We start from the raw sequence: 22820 nt of genomic DNA, 5'->3' as shown, positions 1-22820 counted from the left end.
TTCCTGATTAATGAACAAATCATTGAAGAATATAGGACACAGACAGATCACTTAAAAGTAACCACTCTAAATTTGAGTTTGTACTCACTAAGAAATTCCTATAAAACTTTGTGCAAGATGGTGTGTCTGAGAATCAACTCACAAGAGGACTCTCAAGGTACACAACTTGGGACCAATTCAGTCCTGATCATCACCTTGGGTTTGCTGGAATTTAATTGTCTTTAACTTCAGTGTCTTTTTAATCCCGTAGTTCATCCATTAGCTGCTAAAGGAATGCTGCTTGATACTCTCAGGGACTGTCCTCCATACCAAGACATTTGCTCATGCACATACAACAATTCTATTTTAGATATTTTGCGTATTTTTTGAGTCACACTTAATTGGTCTCATCTTCAACCTCCATGTTTGATATTTTGTACAAAAGAGCTTCTCCAGGAAGAAATGAATCAAAGGAATAGTTGCAAAAGAAGTTTCCATATGCTCATGTCCTTTCACTTCAATTCTCATTTTCCTCTTTCCCCTTTTTTTTTTTATTCTGGCATTTTGTCCTCTCATTTTTACAGATAAGGTCCTCTTGCCCTAAATTATTTTCATACCTATTTTCTTTCACCACCAATACTAGGGATTCCATTTTTTTCCCCTTTACAACACCTATTTCAATTTTCAAGCTTTTGTGATTGCACAGGACTGAACCAAGGCACTTCAATCCATGTATGGACTGCCTCTTTCATTTATCGTAACTTCATGTTCCTTCAAATTCTCATTCAAATGTAATCAAAACCATTTCAATTTTACTTCATTCAAACATAATATTTTTTGCTTAAATAACCTTTAAACTTTAATTTTTTTATGGATATTATGAAAACATTCTCTAATGAAAAACATGTTTATTTTTAGATTTATTAAAATCTTCAGTAATAAATGTTAAATGTTCAAATTATTCAGATAAGTCTATAAAAAAAAAAAATCCAGCTATCACAATGGCTCCTTGATTCTGAACTTTCCCTTTAGCTTGTTTGTAGATCGACGTATCTTCCTCCGTTCCTCCTGGTGTTCCTTCTGCTGCTGCCGCATCCTTTCAAACTTGGGCGCCTTTTTAATCACATAGTTCATCTCCCGGCTGCCAAAGGAATGCTGCTTGATGCTTTCCCCAGGGATGTCCTCCATACCAAGGCGTTCACTTAGGGGCATCCTGTAGGGCAGAACATTTTTGTGTATCCAGTAAAGAGCAGAGACAAGACACTCACTGCAGTCTCTAAGTTATATTGCATTCTTCTTTTCATGCAGGGACCTCCATTGCAATATAGAACTGCTTTATTTATGAACTTATTTTCTAGTTAGTATCTTGTGATAGATGCCTTTAATACTGCGTTGTCAGTCATACAATTCATTCAGTCAATCCTCTGTACTTTGATATGTCAGTTGTATTCCCATCAACACTATTCACATTTCTATTTTTCATGTTTCCATTCTTCCATTCATCATTCAGTGTTTCAACCAATTCTCATTTATATTTCTCTCATTTTCTTTAATCCTCCAATCTTTCAATCCTAAGTCTTGTCTATGTCACTTATTTTAGTCTTCATTAGAACAGCAAGGTGATCAGATCTCTCAAATGTATTCCCAGTAACTTTTATGTTAATCACAATTGTCTCCAGCCTTTTCTTCTCTGCTAAATATAATCAAACAGACCTTTTCTTATCATTTAAAACACACACACACACACACACACACACACACACACACACACACACACACACACTAATGTAAACACGTGTACCTACTTTTCAAGCTTTTTCCTGTTGGCCTTGAGTTCTGTGAGGGAGTTGGCTGATCTGAAAGCGATTTCCTGAGTCTTTGAACTTTGAGGTATAGGTTCGGCTTTCTTTCTCTGGGGTGCCTTAACTTCCTCTGTGTTCCTCTTTCTGGGTTTAATTATTTTTCTCTCCAACTTTGCTTCTTGCTTCAGCTTGGAGTCTTCTCTATCCTCCTTCTGCCAGATAGATACAATTCATGAATTATAATTATCATAGACACTTTCACAGATGAGTAGCATGAGCATACAATTATTATCATATCATTACCCTCTCTACTTTCTTCTCTGACATCTTTCTAGCATTACTTCTACATACCTCTCTATTCTGGTTCACTGAAAATTTTTACACTTGGTTTCTCACAAAATGTTTTAATCTCATGATTAAAAAATTTCCGCCAACTCTCAACAAGTAATTTGGTTCAACAAAGACATTGCTTTATTTCTTCAAACACGACTTTGTTAATTCCTACTGTAGATTCAAACCATCCAGATTTGAAACACACTTTTAAAAGCCTGCAATAAAGTTGACTGAATTTTTCTTCTAACATCACTGTCAATACAGGGATTTTACAATTTACGCAAGGGATGCCTTCCTGTGAAAATTGCGTAAAGTGAACATGATTACCAAACTAAACATATATATATATATATATATATATATATATATATATATATATATATATATATATATATATATATATATATATATATATATATATATATATATATATATATATATATATATATATATATATATATATATATATATATATATATATATATATATATATATATATATATATATATATATATATATATATATATATATATATATATATATATATATTCATAAACCACAACCATTTTCCCTATAAAAATCAATGTAAAATTGATTAATCTGTTCTAAGAGCTGTGTCAGAGAGGGGACACACCCTGCAGTCCCTGCAGCATGTCTCCTATATAAAACATTTTTGTGTACCTCTCAGCTGGAATAAACAAAAGATCATCATTGCTATAGTAACAGCATCTAACTGACAGTAAGACAGCACATGCTGACCTTCCTGAAGATATTTATCATGCATCACTAACTGTCCTGAAGGTGAAGCACCTCTGTGCTGCGATCAGCTGTGATGACAATAAGGCAGCTCAATCAAACATCTCGCGGAATCCCATGATTCCCGAGATTTGTCACGCCAGCAAAGCATCTTGACATGTGTTATTCTAAAAATGACTAAATTTTTTACCTTGTGGTATTTCAAAATCTCACAATCTGAACACGCATAAATTGAGAAATATCTGTACCTTCTTTCCTCCATATTTTCAGCTCTGATAGAAAATATATATAATAACACTTCATATTTCAGAAGCAAATGACTACGCTGCAAAGACTCAAAAAATTTAAAACCTGAAAATATATTCCCTCATTGAAGTGGTCCACACTGTCTTGGTGTTGATTTAGCCTGTGAGCTTTTAGTTTCATGGTCAATAACAAAACAAGTGTGTTCTCGTCACTGAGTTAATGACAGGACTTGGGCATTGCATCAGACCATCTGCTTACCTCTGGTTTGTCGTCCCCAAAATCAGACATGATTGAATCAGAGTCTGAGCTATCGTTGTCCTCAAAGTCTCCCTGAAATGGAAGGTACATAAGTGACAAATTAATAGATGGCAATTGTGACTATGCAAAAACAATTATCTTGAAATATGTGTATGTACCATCTTAGATTAGAAGTCACTGCAATGTCAAAGTTCCAGAAATTACATTACCTGTAAAGTATGATACAGTTCCAGAAACTAAAATCAAATTTTTTACTATATGCAACCAAAATTTTTAACACTAAATCTCACCCGGGCTTCCAAGAAAGCCTGTTCCTCCTCCTCCTCCTCAAGCTTTTGCTTCTTCTTCTTCTTGTCCATTCTGCTGAGCACTGGATTAATCAACCTGCAAGATAATAAGTCACTCATTTTAATAAGCAAAATTACAATGCTCAGCATTCCTTAGTGGAGCAGTGAGCATCACATAAAAAAAAAAAAAGAAAGTATTGGTCTTTCATTAGCAAGGTCTGCAAAATTGTCCACTATTATTCATTAGTACAAATGAATGATACTATAATGGTCATCCTTTCACTTGACACTAATAATTGTTAAAAAAAAGGTTGGTTATAAGGCACTGACTTATCCATGAATTACTTCATGTACAAAGAACTTACTGGTATTCAACAGAAGCCTTGTCAATGTGGAAGTCAGAGCTAGAGAAGAGATTGCTGAAACGGTCATCCTTGAGTAAGGTCTCAGCAGTCTTGGATCTCTTCTTGTTCTTCTCCTGCTTATCCTCCAACAACCTCTCAAACAGATCACGGTTGATATTGGGTAGTTTCTGAAATTGGAGGTGCAATGAGATGAATTGATGTAGAGGAAGTGCATATGGGATGGCAGAGTTGAGTCAGAAGAGAACTTTGCTGTAGGGGAAGAAGTGAGACAGAGATTGTGTTGTCTATTTACATTCCTATAAATGGCTATGTATTAAACTTTTTTTTTGTCTATTTTTGCCTTTCTGTTTGCAGAACATCATACAGAGAAGGACATTCCTAGCCCCTTGCTCTGTTTCTTTCTTTCCACCTCTTACAACATGCAAGGAATACAGTGGCAGTATTCTTAGCTTCCACAAAGGAGTAAGCATGACATATGTGAATGTAAAATGAAGGTACTAATAGATGAAGGTTACTTGAAAGATTTTAAAAAATGGGTCAAGATCTGAATGTGTATGAGAGGTATTAGTACTAGCCAAGTAGTTAAAGAGAGTAAGGAAACTTTTACATAGAGATAGAGGCTCTTATTCCGTGGCCATTCCCTTTCTACAAAATGCAGCAGTGTTGGGGATACATAGATAGATGAAAAATTTTCAATCCATGACTTCACCAATTTTTAACAATAAAAGAAGTGTCTCTCTTTACCTTGGTTTGAATTCCACGCTGGTTTTCTTCAGATATTTTCTGCTTCACCTTGCGCTTCATGAAGTCATTGTAGTCGAATGGATTAGCAATGAGTTTGGCCTTGTTATAGAGTCGTATATCCATGTAGTAGCCGTGCATCACTGCTCGGAGCATGTCTGTTCCTGTAATAGAGAACCAAATGATGAATTCACATACATATACATGTTTGTTTAACTTTCATACAGCTCTCATTTTCTGAAGGATGTGGCTACCAGTATATCTAAAACAAAAGTCCTTTCTAAAATGATAATTATATTTACCTATGAGGTCATGAAGGCCTAATTGTTTCAGTTCATCCTCAGTGACAAACTTGTAATCATCATACTGAGTCGGTGCTTCCTCCTCCTCCAGCTCCTCAATAAGAGCATCCAGATGAGAGCACCACTTAGGAGCTGCACCAAGACTCTGTATAAGTAAAGATATGATCAGGGTTTGTATATCTTGAGTGTCAGTATGATTCAACATGCATAATCTATCTAGCTACATACCAAGTAAAACAACTCTAAAAATAAAATATATAATATAAACAAACAAGGTTCCATATACACATACGTCTACAATCACATCCATTATCTGACACTTTAATGTCTAGTAAACATTCCCAAAATTATGAGACTGACACATTATACAGTTGATATGCAAATCAATTAGCACAATCAAAGGGGAATCACAAAAAAATCTTAGACTCATGGAAAGAATAGTATTATAGAAGGAATATAAGAGAATCAGATCATAAAGAACCTAGTCATGTACATACTGGCAGGAAGTAAGTCTGCATCTTGGTGTCCTCAGTGGCTAAGAAGAGCATGCCAGACTGTGGCACAACACACATATCATTGTAGTCCACTCCTGATTCAATGCTTGTGTGAGGCTCTCCCTGCAAGAAAAAAAAAATTAAATAAATAAATAAAAAAAAAAATATTGCAAATAGTGTAAAGGAAATAAAGAGAGAAAAGAAATTGTCAACCAAATAAAAAAAGGTTAATCTGAAGAAAATATATGCATCAATGTTTACAGAGTTCAATACAACATATAGGGCAAGGATGATATCATGATATGTAGTAAATTGTACATTAGTCACTTAATGCAGGATATTTGAAAGAACAGATGCTTTAATAAACTATTATATATTGATCAAAATAAATAATCTATCCATTCCATCTGTTTTTGACTACTGTATTGTTTCCTCTCTATATTTCCATTCCCCAATCCCTTTATCCCCAATAATACTCTCCTCTTCCATCTCTACTATTTTCCAGCCTTTCTTCCATGACAGGCATTCATCAGTATGCAAATAGCTTACCTGTATAAAATGTCTTGAAGTCTGGCCATATATTAAAGAGGTAACAGACTAACAGTACATTTTTAAGGGGGTATCAAAAAAATAATCTATTCTTACATTTACACTCCTAACAGTAGTTCAGTAAATATCCAAGAAAAATTCTTAACTATATTTACTGATTCAATGTAATTTACTGTATTCTCTGCACCAATAAATTCACTCATCAAAATGAGTCATAGTAGATAAATAAGTATACAAACATGAGTGTCTATTAGATTCTTACCGTTGCTTTGTTCCATATCTTGACAACCTTTGAAGACATGGAGAGTGCCATGCCAGAGGTGTTATGGAACTCAAGGTCCCGTATTGCATAGCCGTCATTGTGGTCCTTGACGAGAAGAGGCCGATTGGAGCGGATGTCATACAGCAGCACCTGAAAATTTCCATAATGGTGATACTGCCTTAAGGACACAGCAAACTTAACATTCATCTTTCCTTAGCTTCATAAGAATCCTGCTGAAGTTATCTAAACTTATCATGAAATGAGACTGCCTTTAACTCAACCCACAACTGTCTGGTCAGACAGAACAGGTTTGTTTCATGCCATAATCCTTGTTCAACTCTTAGAGAAAAATATAGAATTTACATTAAAAAAAACTTACACTGCCTTTCTGGCAGTAACAAAAAAATGAAATCATAGTCACTTGTGTGTGTAAATAGCATGTTTTATGTATTTCTTTCAGAAGATAAAAAATAATTTTGTCAAAAGAACGTAATATAGCTACAAGAATAAATAAAGTAAAATATTCATTGTGAAGAAAAGTTAACAATTTGCACACACCTGTCCAGTCTGTGTGCCAACACCTAAGGTGAGTGCATCACTGTAGGCCAGAGCTGTCACCCCAAGCTGCTTCACAGTCCTGAATTCACTAAATCTGTGGAAAGAAAATGTAGAGATTCAATACCACAAAAAAATAGGTACATACAAGAGAACAGACAGTATAAATGTTTCTTTCTTAAAATGCAGTTCTGTTTACAGATGAGAAAAGTTTAATTTTCTTATCACTAATGTTATGAAATATTAAATGATAAGAACATCAATCCACCCCACTTACTGTACATTCTCTGCAGCCATGTGTGCAGCACAATCTAAAGTGCCAACCCTGTGCCTTGACCGTGGATCCCAGGCCTCCACACGCCCATCCTCAGTACCACAGACAAAGAGGTAGTGGCTGGGATGGAAGGCACACTTATTCACTCCTGTGACTGCCTCTGTCTGTAGTGAATTGAGGAAACGTCCTTGTTGAAGGTTGAGGCGGTAAATATCACTCCTGGTGAAAAAACAAAACGTCTTAATTGTTACTCATCACTACTTTGAAAGGCAGGTTACATGTTAGAAAAAAAGAAATTAGAGACAGAGAATGATAACAAAAATCTCTATGTCCAAGGCTTATCCAAGAGAAGAGAAAAGATATGAGACACTACCACCAAGGGCAAGGCTTTTCAGAAGCTTAAGCACTGAACTATGAACATATAATAAGAAACTGCAAGTTAGGATGATGTGAATTATAAATTAGATAGTTTTCTATTGAAATCTGTGATATAAAACAAGATGAAGCTTTTTGTATCCTCCATTTGAAGCCATCTGAGTCCTAATAAGTGAGGATATTTTACTGAAGTATAATAACAGTGAAATATGTAAATGTGAAAAGAGGGTTTTGTTTATATTTAAAAAAAAATTCTTTACAAGATATTAGCTCATAAATTTCAATACTTTCTTACTTTAAGTTTCAATTTCTCCTACTTTTCTGAGTGGTAGTTTGTATGCATTTGAAAGAATAACATGTATACAAGTAAAAAAAACTTGAAATTTCAAATCAAAGAAGCAACTTTAACAAAAGTATTCCATGATGAAGAATTTAGATTCTATACTGGAATAGTTTACTGTAGTAGGCAAGTGATGCATTTTCCAACTTACCCTGAAGCAGCAATATACAGGTCACAGGAAGGGTAATGGTAGGCCAGGTCACGGCCAAACTTTGGGATCCGCATCCTGAACCACCGCCCGGCTTGGCTGTGAAACTCAACAAAGCGGTCCTCTTGCAGGAATACTAGCTGGAAGAAGACAACAAAATAGAAGATTGCCAAATACTATTGCAAAAATATAAAATGTAAAATAAGATAGCAAAATCAAAAAGTAAGTGGTGAATTTCCTAACAGTCACAATATCAAAATCTGCAGCAAAGGGCAGTAAAGAACAGATATGTGAGGACGAATAACAAATGAGCTTTACATATCAGAAAAGCATATATACATCTGGCAATCAATACACACCTTACTGTAATCATCCGAGAGAATGTCAAACTGGATGACCTCTGAATCAAAACACCTTTCAAACTTGAGAGAAAGGGCAGCCACTTCATAACATTTGACTCGTGGCTTGTACGTCCCTGTAGCTAAAATGTATCGTCCATCGGGAGACACACGGACACACCCACTCACATCAGGCATGGTGAAGTCCTGGATCAGTTCTATCCTGCGCCGAAGCTCTGGTGAAAAAACAGGACATATATGAGAGAGAGAGAGAGAGAGAGAGAGAGTAGGGATGGGGGAGAACTAAAATAGAGGTGATAGGGAGGGGGTATGAGGAATGTAGAAACAAGGAGGGAGTGGGGCTAGGGATGTGGACATGGAGTAAGGTTGAGAAAAGAGGTGTGGCTTAATTGACACATCATGACTTCTAGCCTATATTTACCTATTAAAATCCCTCGAGTTGACATGTCACTCTGGCTAAACAAGAAACTAGGAAAGCTGCTTTACCAAGTAGGGAGCTGTCTGTACACACATTAAAAAAACTGACACCTGGTATGGATCCATTAGTAACACGCTACTCATCTTGGTGTCTAAGCAGGTGTTCTGTACAGCTACACTGACATGAATCAAGTGAGTGAATGAAGCAATACTTATAGTTACCTAGACTGAGACACAGACAGATAAGATGCTACCTATATTCACTACTTCTCCCACGTATGTTTTTGCTGGATCCTATCTGGCGAGGGTCATGGTACTTGGTGTGAAACCAGGAACGTTATCGCACACAAGCTGCCCCCATTCTTACTATGCTAGGCAGACAGCCCAGCAACCAAGACCAAGACTAATCACAACAAACCAGAACAAAAACATGCTGCCTATATCTCAACCTGTGCCTTGTGCTGGAATTGCATTTGCACTTCCTCTTGCTGAAGAAAAGGAAGAAAAAGAAACTACAGAAGAACTGAGAGGTGTGCGACGGCAACTTTGGAGTTGGGGATGGTTGCCATGAGCAAAAACAATCAACATGATATATAATTTTATTTTTCCAGATTAATAAAGTATTATTTAATATTCCAGTATGAACAATTTAGGCATAAGATATGATTTCATATCTTATGTTTATGTTTTTATTGGATAGCATGCAAAAAACTGGAATGGATGTGAAGCCATCCCAACTTTGCTCTGCTAATCTCAGGAAAGTTCCAGCTATCTGGAGAGGATGTTCCTCATTCCGTGTATCATAGACCAATGTGATACCCCATTTAATCTAAATAACACTGCTGACTAAAGAATGTAAGTCACACCTGGATGAACGGCTCAGGGACAGGCCATGCCAAGGAAACAGGTTAACATTTAGATAGAAAATTCAAGCTCAAAACTCTAAAAATATTTCAATGCCATTCCGTTTTTTAAAATATATATCCAGATTTGTTTATGCTCAGAGGTTCTGCTGCAAATTCCTTACCAACATCTTTGTTTGCCAACCTCCTCCTTTTTCTTTCAGTCAGCCACTGGAATGTAGAAAAATATAAATTAAAAGGCAGGAATAAACACACAAATGGAGACAATAATTGCATCTTTTGTAACAGCAACCTAGAGAATTTTAAGCATTTTTTTGTTGTGTCTTGGATATGGAGAAATAAAGAAAAGACAAGAACTTTGAAAAGGCCATATATAGAAGAAAAAAAATATTACAGTACAATTATTTTTTGACAATCTAATTATACAAGAGAAAAAGAAAACGGTGTGAAATGTGGAAGTCAGCAGAAGAACTTGATGGACAGAACAGGATAAAAAGACAAGAAACAACATCAGGAAAGCACCGATACAGAGGCCAAGCTTCCTGATCTACATCTGACGTGACCTGAAAAGTCATGAAATAACTTAACAGTCAATTTTGAGTTTCACTTGACCAATGAATCCCGAATGTGACATGGTTTTTTTTTTTCTGATGAGAAATTAAATTAATTGATTGATGGTATACATCTTTTCCATCGCAAATGCATATTTTTCAAGTAAAAACAGCAAAGATTCGTTAGTTGGGTGAAAGTCCAAATTGACTAACTGAAATATTTTTTTGTAATTCACGATTATGGATACTTTAGTTAGGTTAGATTAGTCTGAATTGCTTAGGTTGGGTTAGCAGATATCGCAGGAAGAGTACAGCATTCACACGGCAGTAATGTGGAGCACAACAACAGCATGTTCACACTCACGTCTGGAAGGCTCTTGCCAGCACTTAAGTTGTACACCTTCACGTTGTTCCTGCCGTCTAGAGCCCTCATCTCGGCGGCCTTTCTTTACATACACGATTCAGTTATGTTCAGGTACTATGAACTATTTAAGCCATGCACTCATTTGCTGCTCCTTTTCCTATTTGTTGAAGGAAGGCGCACGGTACGGTGATTTATAGCAGATTGTGCAGCATCGTGCACGTGTGAGCGCCAGCCAATGTTTACAATCAATGTTTGTCAACTCATTTGTAACGGGGCAGTATTAGAAATTTGCTTCCCACCTCTCAAATAGTTATGAGAAAATTTCAGAAATCATCATATCACACTTCTAATTATATCGAAATCAAAGTGGGTAAAAATAGATACTAGGAAACGTTGAGCCGAAACCAAGACCGAAGAGCATAAAGGCGAAAGTGATGTTAGCGGGAGGCGAGGACCCGAAGACCTGTGATCAAAACATCGCGTGATACGACACACTACAGCGAGACAAGAGCCGCATTAACTAACACACACCGCTGAACAAAAAGGAACGCAAGCAACGACAGTAGTATAGGCGAGAACGTCCTTTCCCTACGTGTATACCCGGAGACAAAGAGAAGCAGTGTGAGGTGACAGTGCACCAGTTTGAGGAAGGGGAGGAGGGGCAGCAAGTGTCACACTGAAATCAGCACCGTCCGCCATCCTGCCGCTGTCATGCCGCCCACAGGGGACCGCTGGTTAGTGCAACATTCTATTACCATCGTGATGCATACTTGTATATAGTTTTGTTTCTAACAATACCTGTTTGTATAGATATCAGCACGAGTACGTATTTGATTTAATTTTTATTGCGAAGCATTTTTGTTAAATTTTCGGAAGGATGTCATCTTGCTAATTGAGGATGCTGTGTTATCTTGGTGATTTGTTCCGCGGGTCACAAACTCTGCTGTACCATCCTTGCACCTCTCTTGTACTCAAGGTACCTGCATGATATCCCACAACTGTCACACAGTCGCCGAACTACTGTCATTGGATAGAAAGGAAACATAATCAATTGAAAATGTTCAACACTATTCTGTGGTGATCACTAGAATAAATCAGCAAGTAGTTACCTGAAAGGAATTTTCATGTCTTAAAATAAAGAATTAGAAACTGTAGATAAAACCATTTTTTTGCATTATGTATATTATCTTCTGAGATTAGTGGTAACTTGAGAAAAAGGCATTAAATGTTATTTCATTTAGAGCATCAGAAATCTAATACTACATATGTAGGTATATCTGAATTGAAATTGCAGCTTGGCACAGAGCAGTTTTTCCTCCTGATGCAGGTTATTCTTGGTTATTAGGAAACGAAGGTCATCCAAGGATTTTTTATGTGATCCTGGTAAGAATTACCTCTCACAAAATTTGGATTTATTGTTGTAACACCAAAAATTTTGGTACATACATGCATAGTTCATTATGTTGCTTACATGCATATGTAGGTCAGCACTGTGTCAGTATCTCTAGTGCCCTGTTTGCTACTCTCTTTACTATGAGGATACTGAGAATAATTCTGAATGCAAAGAATGTTAAAAGAAACTAAGAAAGTTGTTAGAAGTTCATATTATCATTCATACTCTGAAATATGCACAAGAGATGTGAATGAAAGAGCAACATGTGGTCTGTCTAGAGGGAATGCAGAGAACAGAATGAATGTGTTAGAGAATTTGGCATAAGTGCATAATATTATGTCGTGGAATGGTTGGGTGGGTACAATGAGCTGATTAAGCCGTAACAAAAATTAATTGGAAAAGAGGGTCTGCAAGAATAAGGCTGAGGAGCAAAATGTGATAGGGATGCCACCAGTAAAGAAGTGAAAAATAAAATTGAATGATTACTGGAAGGAGAGAAATGACAAATGTGGCATAGGCCACCCTAGGATTTTAGAATAGGGAAGATGGAAAATTTTGTCACAGGCATATATATATATATATATATATATATATATATATATATATATATATATATATATATATATATATATATATATATATATATATATATATATATATATATATATATATATATATATATATATATATATATATATATATATATATATATATATATATATATATATATATATATATATATATATATATATATATATATATATATATATATATATATATATATATATATATATATATATATATATATATATATATATATATATATATATATATATATATATATATGCCTGTAAATAAAAAAAAATATATATATATATATATATATATATATATATATATATATATATATATATATATATATATATATATATATATATATATATATATATATATATATATATATATATATATATATATATATATTTTTTTTTTTTTTTTTTTAATTAATTAATTAATTTATTTGTTTATTGAACTATCTCAAATTATATACATAGTAGTACTATCTTTACAGATGCATGAAGGCAATGCTTCTTTTTCAATACTTCTTTAGAAATCTCAAGTTGGAAAAGAGTAGATTTCATAAATGAATTATATTTTTTTCAACCCATGCTTTCTATAACTCGGTGACTATTGTGCTGAAACCCTTACTTTTGTTACTAAAAACCTGATGTTCAGTGTGGTAATACTTATTTTGAGTTGGCCTTGCATAGCTTTGTTTGAAGTTGGTCATTTGCATCCCTACAAAATGATGTTAGGGACAGTGAGTTACTGTTGCATACGTTGTGGCTCGTAGTATCATCATTGTGCTGATTAAACCATGGCTAACACTTTTAGAAAAATAGTTTATTGAATTTTTTTGTTGCTAAGGACATTTGTAAGAATACATTATGTTTATGTAGTTACTGTAGTTTTTAAGAATTTGTGAAATGTTGTATGAAAATGGTCCATATCTCTCTTTCTCTCTCACACACACACACACACACACACACACACACACACACACACACACACACACACACACACACACACACACACACACACACACATAGTGTAGTGGTTAGCACATTCGGCTCACAACCGAGAAGGGCTGGGTTTGAGTCCCGGGCATGGTGAGGCAGTTGTGGGAACCTCTTAATGTGTAGCCCCTGTTCACTTAGCAGGAAGTAGGTACAGGATGTAATTTGAGGAGTTATGGCCTTGCTGTCCCAGTGTATGGTGTGTGGTGTGATCCAAGTCCTAGCTACCCAAAAATCAGTCTATGAGCTGTGAACTCTTTCCATAGGGTAAAGGCACACACACACACACACACACACACACACACACACACACACACACACACACACACACACACACACACACACACACACACACACACATGAGCTATTGCATCTAAGTTTTTCATGTCAGTTTGATTTCTTTTGAAGAAAGATTAACATGAATTTTATGGAATATTTGGATGGACTTTTTCAGATCATTTGAAGTCAAATAGATGTATGATATAAGAGAATCATTCCAAACTACAGTTATAAAATCACTGCCTTTAATTATCATGAATTTTATGTAGCTATTTATTTGTTATTGCCCTTGTATTCCTATAATTTCTTGTACACCTAACAAGTGGCACGTGTGTGTGTGTGTGTGTGTGTGTGTATTTGTGTGTGTGTAGGTTGGTTGACTTCAATGCAGTGGAAGCATTGGTGCGGGAGTTGACGGAGTCTGTCACAAAGAGGCGGCAGGTGTCTGTGGGAACTGTACAGCATGCACTGCTCTCCAACAAGTTAAGGACATCCATCCCACAGGTGAGACAGAGTTGACAGGGAAGAGATTGGTATAAAAAGGAAGATATAGCAGAGATACAGACAAGAAGTAAAAAAATCTTGAAAGATTGGAGGATGAGTAGCACAAAATTGTGATGTGTAAAGAGGAAAATAAGTTGTGGGAGAGATGTAGGAGGGAGGAATGTGGTTGTTTGATAAGAGAGACTGGAAGTTGGGTAGAGATAAACAAAAGTGTTGTGATCACAAGCAATAATGAGATTACGTATTTGGTAGTATAGAAGTGTTAGTAGCAAGCAAGGAGGGTGGTCATTTTATAAATTTTTCATGATTTGCTTCTCAATTTCATACTGTGAATTTATGTTACCATAGTTACTATATTACTTTTTTTAAAGAATTGTATATAGTCACTTGTTTTTAGCATACTACTCACAATGATATATATTACTTTGGGAATCTTTGAGAAAATGATGTTTAGAAATTATGCATAAGAAAGTATGGAAGTCTATGTGTATGTTTTACTTATTGACTTTCTGGTTTAATGCATGTGATATGATTTCATCAGCAACATCTGATGTGTTTTATATTAACAAAAGTGTGGAGTTAGAAAGTATTATTTCCCACATAGCATGAATAAAGAACTGTTTTATGTGTGTATTCCAAGCCTAAGTTTGTTTTAGTGGCTGACATTTGCATGTAAGCATATGACCCTCCTTGATATTCATGTTCTGTGAAAGGGAAAGGAAGGAATACTGGTTACACATGCATCAGAATGATGCTTAGATAGTGAAACTGGAGGAGTCTCAATATGAAAATGTATTGATGATACTTTTTTTCTGCTTTTCAGGTGGATACACAAGTAGGTGACCTGATCACTCGTCTTGACTCATGGGAGCTGCGTAACCTCACCCCACAAGAGAAGGAGAGGAGACTTCGCCTGTGTGAGAGACTCAAGAGTACAGTGAAGAAGGCACACATGGACTTCACTGAGTGAGCATTGAGATCACAATGTTTTGGACAAGAAAAGAATAAACAGGAGGCCATTAAACATAGTTAAGGTTGTGCTGTTCAGAGTTTTTTTTCCATTGCATATACACAGACTTATGGCAATTACTTGTTAGTTTGATGGGATGTGTGTATGCATTCTTATGGAACCTATGGCCTCTAATATAAGAGAATGGAAGGTAGTTGTGGCAGCCGGGAATCATAAAGTTATAAACTGAAGTAAAATTATTTATGACTCATGGGAAGTGTTATGTAATAAGAATTCAATTATTTAGTGTCCATAGATGTGATTTTGCCAGGCGAGAATTAGAAAAAAGCAGTAGACTTTTCAGGGACTTATGGTACAGGATTGTGAAACAAAGTTCAGAGAGAAATGCTACAACTGACAAATGAAAAACCATAACTGTAGCTGCAAATGTACATTAACTTATTTTTAGAAATAACATTGAAAAACATATAGGAAAGATAATAAGAAAATATTTTACGTGTGCATTATACTTTGAGATGGCTTCCCCTTTCCTTTGGTGCTGTAAGATACTGTACAATGTAGATGATTGAAAACAAAAGTGCAGATAAAGTAGGTGAATTGATATATATATTATCAGCTTTATTTTTTTAATGCTAAAAATGATTATTGTTTAAGTATGACTGCATAATCATCCTCTCAAATGAGCAGTATGGTAATAATTCTGAAAAAGAAATCTTGTGGACTAACTCAATCATATGTCATTTCAGAAAAAAGGAACCTGGTGGAGCACCTCAGGGTGCAGGGTGGGGCTGGGGTGTGGAAGAGGAGGAGGAAGGGGAAAACACCAGGCACCTCACCACTAGTCAGTTGAGGGAGCAGCAGCAGCACCTCTTACAAGGTGAGGGAGTCCTCTAGTGGTGGCTGGCCAGTTTAAAACTTTAAGCCATTGAGAGAGAGAGAGAGTGAGAGAGAGAGAGAGAAAGAGATCCAGTAGATAGTTAATATACAAGTGACAAATAGATGCCCAGAGAGTAATGATGGTTGGATGTCCAATGCATGATCAAGTAATCCTGATTTGTATTTTGCTGCCTCATCATCAGTATGTATTGTACTTTCCACTGAACAAAGAACAGAAGTTGCTTTACTTATTTATTGATTTATTCTTTTTAGATAAATAGATGGTTTTATTTATTGATTCTTATATCCATAACTCCCACATTATGTCTGCCTCACCTGAAAGGTTGAGTGTGTTGGATTCTCTGGTCTGATAGTGGGGTGCTGGCTGTATTTGTTTTCCAAAATTATAAATTTCCTAGAAAAAAAAGTTAAAATACAATCTGACATAAAAAAAAAACACAAATAATACTGATCTTCATCAAAATTATGATTTCTTCTACTTTCCCATACCTGTTTAACATATTACTGTGGTTACCAACAAATATTAGCCTCTGTTAAAAGTTGTGGCCATGCAGAAGGTAAAAGCCTTGTTGTTTATCTCCTCTCAGAGCAAGACCAGGGCCTGGAAGCCTTGTCCACGGTTGTGTCACACCAGCGAAGGATTGCATCGGCCATTGGCACTGAGGTGGAACAGCAGAATGGTGAGCAAACGCCATATGTATATATATTGATATGCATGCATGTATCAGTATACATATCCACTCATATATTTTAGGTAATCTGTATATCTTGTATGTCATAAGAAGTATTGGTGAGTATATGAACAATTAAGTCTTTCAATCTTGTACAGTATGAGAAATCACAATGGATGGTTAATGATGTGCTTCTTTTATTACTGTTTTTTGTTATTGATTATTCATACTATTCTGTATTGCTCTAGAGTTAATGATGCTCTTTAATCTTCCCTTCAGAGATCATAGATGACATCTCCCAGCGCACAGACAACACCAGGAACCGCTTGGAGGATGAGACTGGCAACATCTCCGTTGTCACCAGGAAGGACCGCACCTGGCGTGAGTGTCTAGTGGAGGAGGGAAGGTGTGGCAGAGTTGCAAGGAAAAGAACAGTAAAACAAAACATAAATATAGAGATTAAAGAGAATGGGGGTAAAGTAAGAGATATTGATGATTAAATGAGGCATTAAGGGTGGATTGAAATGAGTTTGAGTGGGATGAGGAATGACAAGTAAATACACTTTTGTTTATCTGAAATGCATCATATAGGAGAGCAAGTATAGTTTGTTAAATCAAAGGAAATGCCACAACTTAAGGGTTCTTTACTTTTATTTTATTTTATTTATTCATTCTTTTCTCTTTGTTCTTAAGCTAGTAAAAGCTTACATTTAGCATGAATTTTTAGAATGAATGACTAAGAGTTTTTTTTAAGGAGAAGAGTGATAGATGCACCTTGTTTAAATGTGCATTTTACTGACAAAAGTTTCCAAAATATTATATGTGGTTTGTCTTGTCTGGTTTACATAGTCTTTTAGTTAATTCTTCTATACTATTCCTTATGTTTGTCCATTTTTTTTCCTATTGTAACAAGAATGCAATATGTAGCAGTCACACTAGAGTGAACAGACCTGTAGTATCCTTCACATTCTAATAGTTTTCTATCAAGAGGCAAAGTTGTACTGTATACATGTGAAAGAGGTGCTATGAGGGACCAAGCTCTAGACTTCTAGAATCTAGAGCAACCAAGAAGGGGATTTCTGGACAAAGAGAGATGGGGGATGCTCCTTGGGGGGACCAAAGCATCAAAGAGATAGAAATAGATGAGGATGATCATAGTTATGAAATTTATATATATTTTATATATATATATATATATATATATATATATATATATATATATATATATATATATATATATATATATATTTATATATATGCTGCAGATGGTCAGTATTAAGTATTTGTATTGGTTTAATAATAACTTTTAAAATGGTGCTCAGTAAGACTATAATATCAATAAATACTTATCTCTTTTATTTCCTCAGCATACTGGGCGGTGATAGTGTTGCTCTTTGTGGCCATCATTATTGTGATAGTGTGGTAGACAGACCTTCTCTCTCCTGCTGCCCTGAAGCCTCCCTGTTCTTGAGGGAGGCAGTAGGGGAATAAGAGTTGCCACTGCATTCATTCTTCATCTTCACACGTCCTCCTGAATTCCAAGGTCCACCGTTAAGCCTGTGAGTGGAAACGTGATGTAGCATGGTGTGTATTCTTCCTGTTAGAGAGGAAGGTATGTTGTCTGTCCATTTTCCTTTCTCTTATAGAGTGTACCACATTGTCTCCTGGAATTCTTTCCTGTAATCTAATTTCACATCTTCATACATTGAAACATCAGTGTGCATGTTGCTCCTGCACATTCAGGAACATGGTTGTCTTACAGGGTCCAATGTCCTGCATTACACAAATATTAGACAACTTCTCATCACTTGATTTTGTGGCAAGACTTAGATTTGCATCAAGGCAGTTACATCGGAGTACCTATACCATACTGGGTGTCTTGGTCATTTTATAAATGTTATTTTCATAGTTTCACATTAGGCCTAGTGATGTTCCCTCTGCATCTTACTGTCATTTCTATTATTGTTTTATTTAACATTTCAAATTTGAGAGTCTGACCTTTCATGCAGTGTGACATCTTGCTTGCTGTACACTCTTCCTCCTGTTTAAAAAAAAAAACATTATGAATTCCAGACAACAAAATTTACTTGACCCTTGTCAGACCTCTACACTGGAGAATTCTTAAAACAACCTCATATGTGATTATGTATGTTTAATGCTTATGAAAAGCCATACAGCAGTTATCAAGGCTACTCTTTCCTACAAACTTTCTCTCAAAGTTAGCAGAGGAGAATCGGTTAGAGATTTGTCAGTGCCTCTTACATCACTCTCCAAAACGTGGCAGGTGTAGTGCTCATTTTAGCTTGTTGGTCATGTTTATATGACTGGTGGATGAACCTTTCAAGCATGGTGAGAGGTTTTCTTTCTTTATTGGTGCCAGTCTCAAACAAACTGTGGTCACCAAAAGTTGAGCTGATGCAAAACTCATGCCTTCTCTCCCTTTTAGTGCAATTCCTGATGAATACATTCATTATATTATTGTCATCTTTCCAGAATTTTACATTTAAGATATTTCCTAGAACCTATTCATTAGTCTTCCCTTAAATTACTTTAGAAAATATGTATTAATAGGAAGACACCAATACTATGAAATTATTAGTTATTCAGAAAAAAAGTTAAAAAAAACACTATTATATCATGTGACTGTTGGTATGTACATCTGTAATGGTCTGTTCTACTCCACTTTATCTCTGCCTTAGGTATGAATGGTTGATAGCTTGATTTTAGTATTGCTTCATTGATAGCATTAAAGATCAGCTTATGACAAGGTTGTTGAAAATATCTTTAGTACAAAAGAATAAATAAAGTGACAAGAGGCACCACATTTGTACTAATTCTTTGTTGCTCTGAAAGGGAAGAGGAGGCTGTGGGGTGTGACTTCTAGATTAAGTTAGCCTGTGGCAACAACAGCTCCATTTAGGATGACTGTCAGTGTACAGAGTAGGTGATAAAGCAAATTTTCTGGATGATGTATACATAGACCATTTTCATATTGTAAGATAATTTGATAGTTATTTGATACATAATTTTATCAGTTGATTTATTGCCTTTGCTGGGTGGAAAAACAAATTATGGGTATTTTTTCCTGTACATATTTGTACTTGAACTTACTTTATGTATATTTCCATTATTATTGCTCTTAGCAAGACAATTATTGCAGGTTATATATAATTCTGTATTTCTTTGTTAATGTGTGTGTGTGTGTGGGGGAGGGCATGCACATGTGCATGTTTGGTGACAAGAAAAGATAATTGAAATCTAGATCTGATGTGTTGAGGCCTCAGTGGAGTACAATTATCCATTTTAACATAGAACCCTGCAGCATTTGGCACTTTGTGAGACACAACTGTCTGGCACTGTGCCTCACCTGTTATAAACATTGGGAAGGTGTTGGTTCAGATAATGTCTTGCAGGATGCTGCTCACTCTGGTAACATATCTCACTCTTAGTGATGTATTTTGCTTTTTTATATCCAGCTAAGTGACATTTTTGACATTTATTATTGTTATTGGTATTATTGTTATTATTATTATTATTATTATTATTATTATTATTATTATTATTATTATTATTTATTATTGTGATTATTATTATTATTTTTATTACTATTATTATTATTATTATTATTATTATTATTGTTATTGTCATTATTATCACCATTATCATTGTCATTACTACCACCACCACTACCATCACCATCAATACCACAACTACTTTTACTCCTACTCGTATCTGCTAATATTTTTTGTCAATTGTGTGATTATGACAACTGCTGTTATTATCACTATACATTCATATTATAGTTCACAATCACTGCCATTAATTTTCTGCCAAGTGACCTGACCCAGGCTGACAATGTTGGTTCACTCACCAGCCACACACATGCTGTAGCTGTTAACCACAAGTGTAGATTGAGTGTCATGGCTACTTCAACTTTTTGTATGTGCTGTGATACACTGAGCCTGAACTAGTGTCATTGTCTTGGTAGTTTTTATATTTATTAAGAATTTCTTTTAACTCAATATATACACCTCTTTTGTATTATTTTTCTAGTCTGTTTCCAAATATCTTTTAAGTTTATGAGTAAATTTACATTATTATTATTATTATTATTATTACTATTATTATTATTATTATTATTATTATTATTATTATTATAATCATTATCATTATTAATATTATTATTATTTATCATTATCATTATTTGTGTTTGTGTGTGTGTGTGTGTGTGTGTGTGTGTGTGTGTGTGTGTGTGTGTGTACTTTATTTGCATGTTTTTGTACTTGAGAAGGAATTTGTAATACAGTAATAAGGAAAGGAGTCATAGTCTGAGGGTGATATTCTTGGAGGTAATCAGGACAAGTGTCTCCACATGAGCTCAGCCACTGCTTGTTGTGGTGGTGGTGGTGATGCACAGATTGGCAGTCAGTATATCACTTTGCATTGTATGAGTATTTGTACTTTATATTATTGTGTTGTGAATTGTGCCATTTGTTATAGGCACTCACCTGTTTCCATTTGTTTTTATGTCTGCACTTATGGTCCTACTCATTTTGATGTATCAGTAGTGTCGTATAATTTTTTATTGTATTCTGCCATACGTCTATAGAACCAAGGAGAATCATGAAGTAAGAAAAATTATTGTTACTAGTGTACCTGAATATGTATCACACTTTCATAATGCATATTGGTACTTTTCTGCTCATACTTTTGAAACAATGTGTTCATTCTTGGCTTCAGAACACAGATTATATTTCAAATGTTTTTTTTTTTTTTTTATTTGAATTGATGAAGAGAAAATATATTGCAAACCATCAGAAGAAGGCTTTTTGAAGACTGTGACAGTTCTTTGAGCTTTGTTGCCTCTCAAACTTTACAGAGGACACCAGAGTAATCTTTTAGTATTCATCCAGCAGTTCCATTTTCCTGACTCTTTAACAGAATTTTCAAGTTATTATGTATCCACAAAAGACTAGTTCACTTTTGTGCATCAGAAGGTGGTATACATGTGAAGATCTCACACACACTCAAACACACACACACACACACACACACACACACACACACACACACACACACACACACACACACACACACACACACACACACACACACAGTGGTTAGAGCGCTGGCTTCACAAGCCCGAGGACCAGGGTTCGATTCCCCGGCCAGGTGGAGATATTTGGGTGTGTCTCCTTTCACGTGTAGCCCCTGTTCACCTAGCAGTGAGTAGGTACGGGATGTAAATCGAGGAGTTGTGACCTTGTTGTCCCGGTGTGTGGTGTGTGCCTGGTCTCAGGCCTATCCAAAGATCGGAAATAATGAGCTCTGAGCTCGCTCCGTAGGGTAACGTCTGGCTGTCTCGTCAGAGACTGCAGCAGATCAAACAGTGAAACGTGCACACACACACACACACACACACACACACACACACACACACACACACACACACACACACACACAGTTGAGAACAATTTACTGTGATTAAAGTTATATTAAGGATTCTTTTCTGGTTCTACGGGGAAGGTTGATGGCAGTATGGTGATATGTGTATGCTGCTGCCTTTTGTATGATTAAACAAGATTGCATGACTGTATGTTTCCATTTCTTTCACTGGTAGTATGAGGGACAGTAGTGAGTGAATAGTTTTAGTAAAGACAAAATGAATAGATAAGTGATACAATATTGGCCGTAGGTTATGAGAAAGAATGGACTGGAGTGAGAATATTCCAGCAGATTCCAAGAGTAACAAGATCTATGAGGATGATGTAAAGTCTTTCTCATCTGCCATAGTGTTTCTCTAATGGTGAATATTGAATCACCCCTTCTTTCTGTTTTTCTTCCCTCTTTCAGCCGTAATAAAGAATCAGTCAAGGCAAAAGAAAATCCTCACAACACCATCACACACC

General features: G+C 35.5%; 2 protein-coding genes across 2 annotated transcripts; one reads left to right on the top strand and one right to left on the bottom strand.

Moving 5' to 3' along the window:
* Positions 1–886: 886 nt before the first annotated feature.
* Positions 887–10873, bottom strand: LOC123514837 (nucleolar protein 10-like). Its single transcript, XM_045273074.1, has 15 exons — positions 10621–10873; positions 9870–9915; positions 8426–8640; positions 8070–8206; positions 7207–7422; positions 6933–7026; positions 6375–6524; positions 5567–5686; positions 5070–5214; positions 4771–4931; positions 4027–4193; positions 3665–3758; positions 3375–3446; positions 1785–1993; positions 887–1192 (listed from the first exon to the last, which is right to left on the bottom strand). Exons 1-15 carry the CDS (start codon positions 10687–10689, stop codon positions 976–978), a joined length of 2112 nt encoding a protein of 703 aa, XP_045129009.1. The 5' UTR covers positions 10690–10873; the 3' UTR covers positions 887–975.
* Positions 10874–11039: 166 nt separating this feature from the next.
* Positions 11040–18957, top strand: LOC123514838 (syntaxin-8-like). Its single transcript, XM_045273076.1, has 7 exons — positions 11040–11354; positions 14241–14373; positions 15197–15339; positions 16090–16220; positions 16828–16920; positions 17191–17292; positions 18279–18957. The coding sequence occupies exons 1-7, from the start codon at positions 11332–11334 to the stop codon at positions 18335–18337; spliced, it is 684 nt and encodes a 227-aa protein (XP_045129011.1). The 5' UTR covers positions 11040–11331; the 3' UTR covers positions 18338–18957.
* Positions 18958–22820: the final 3863 nt, after the last annotated feature.

Source organism: Portunus trituberculatus, chromosome 38, assembly GCF_017591435.1.
Source record: "Portunus trituberculatus isolate SZX2019 chromosome 38, ASM1759143v1, whole genome shotgun sequence".
Classification (NCBI taxonomy): domain Eukaryota; kingdom Metazoa; phylum Arthropoda; class Malacostraca; order Decapoda; family Portunidae; genus Portunus; species Portunus trituberculatus.
The sequence above is the reverse complement of the archived record's forward strand: the minus strand, read 5'-3'. Positions and strand labels throughout refer to the sequence as shown.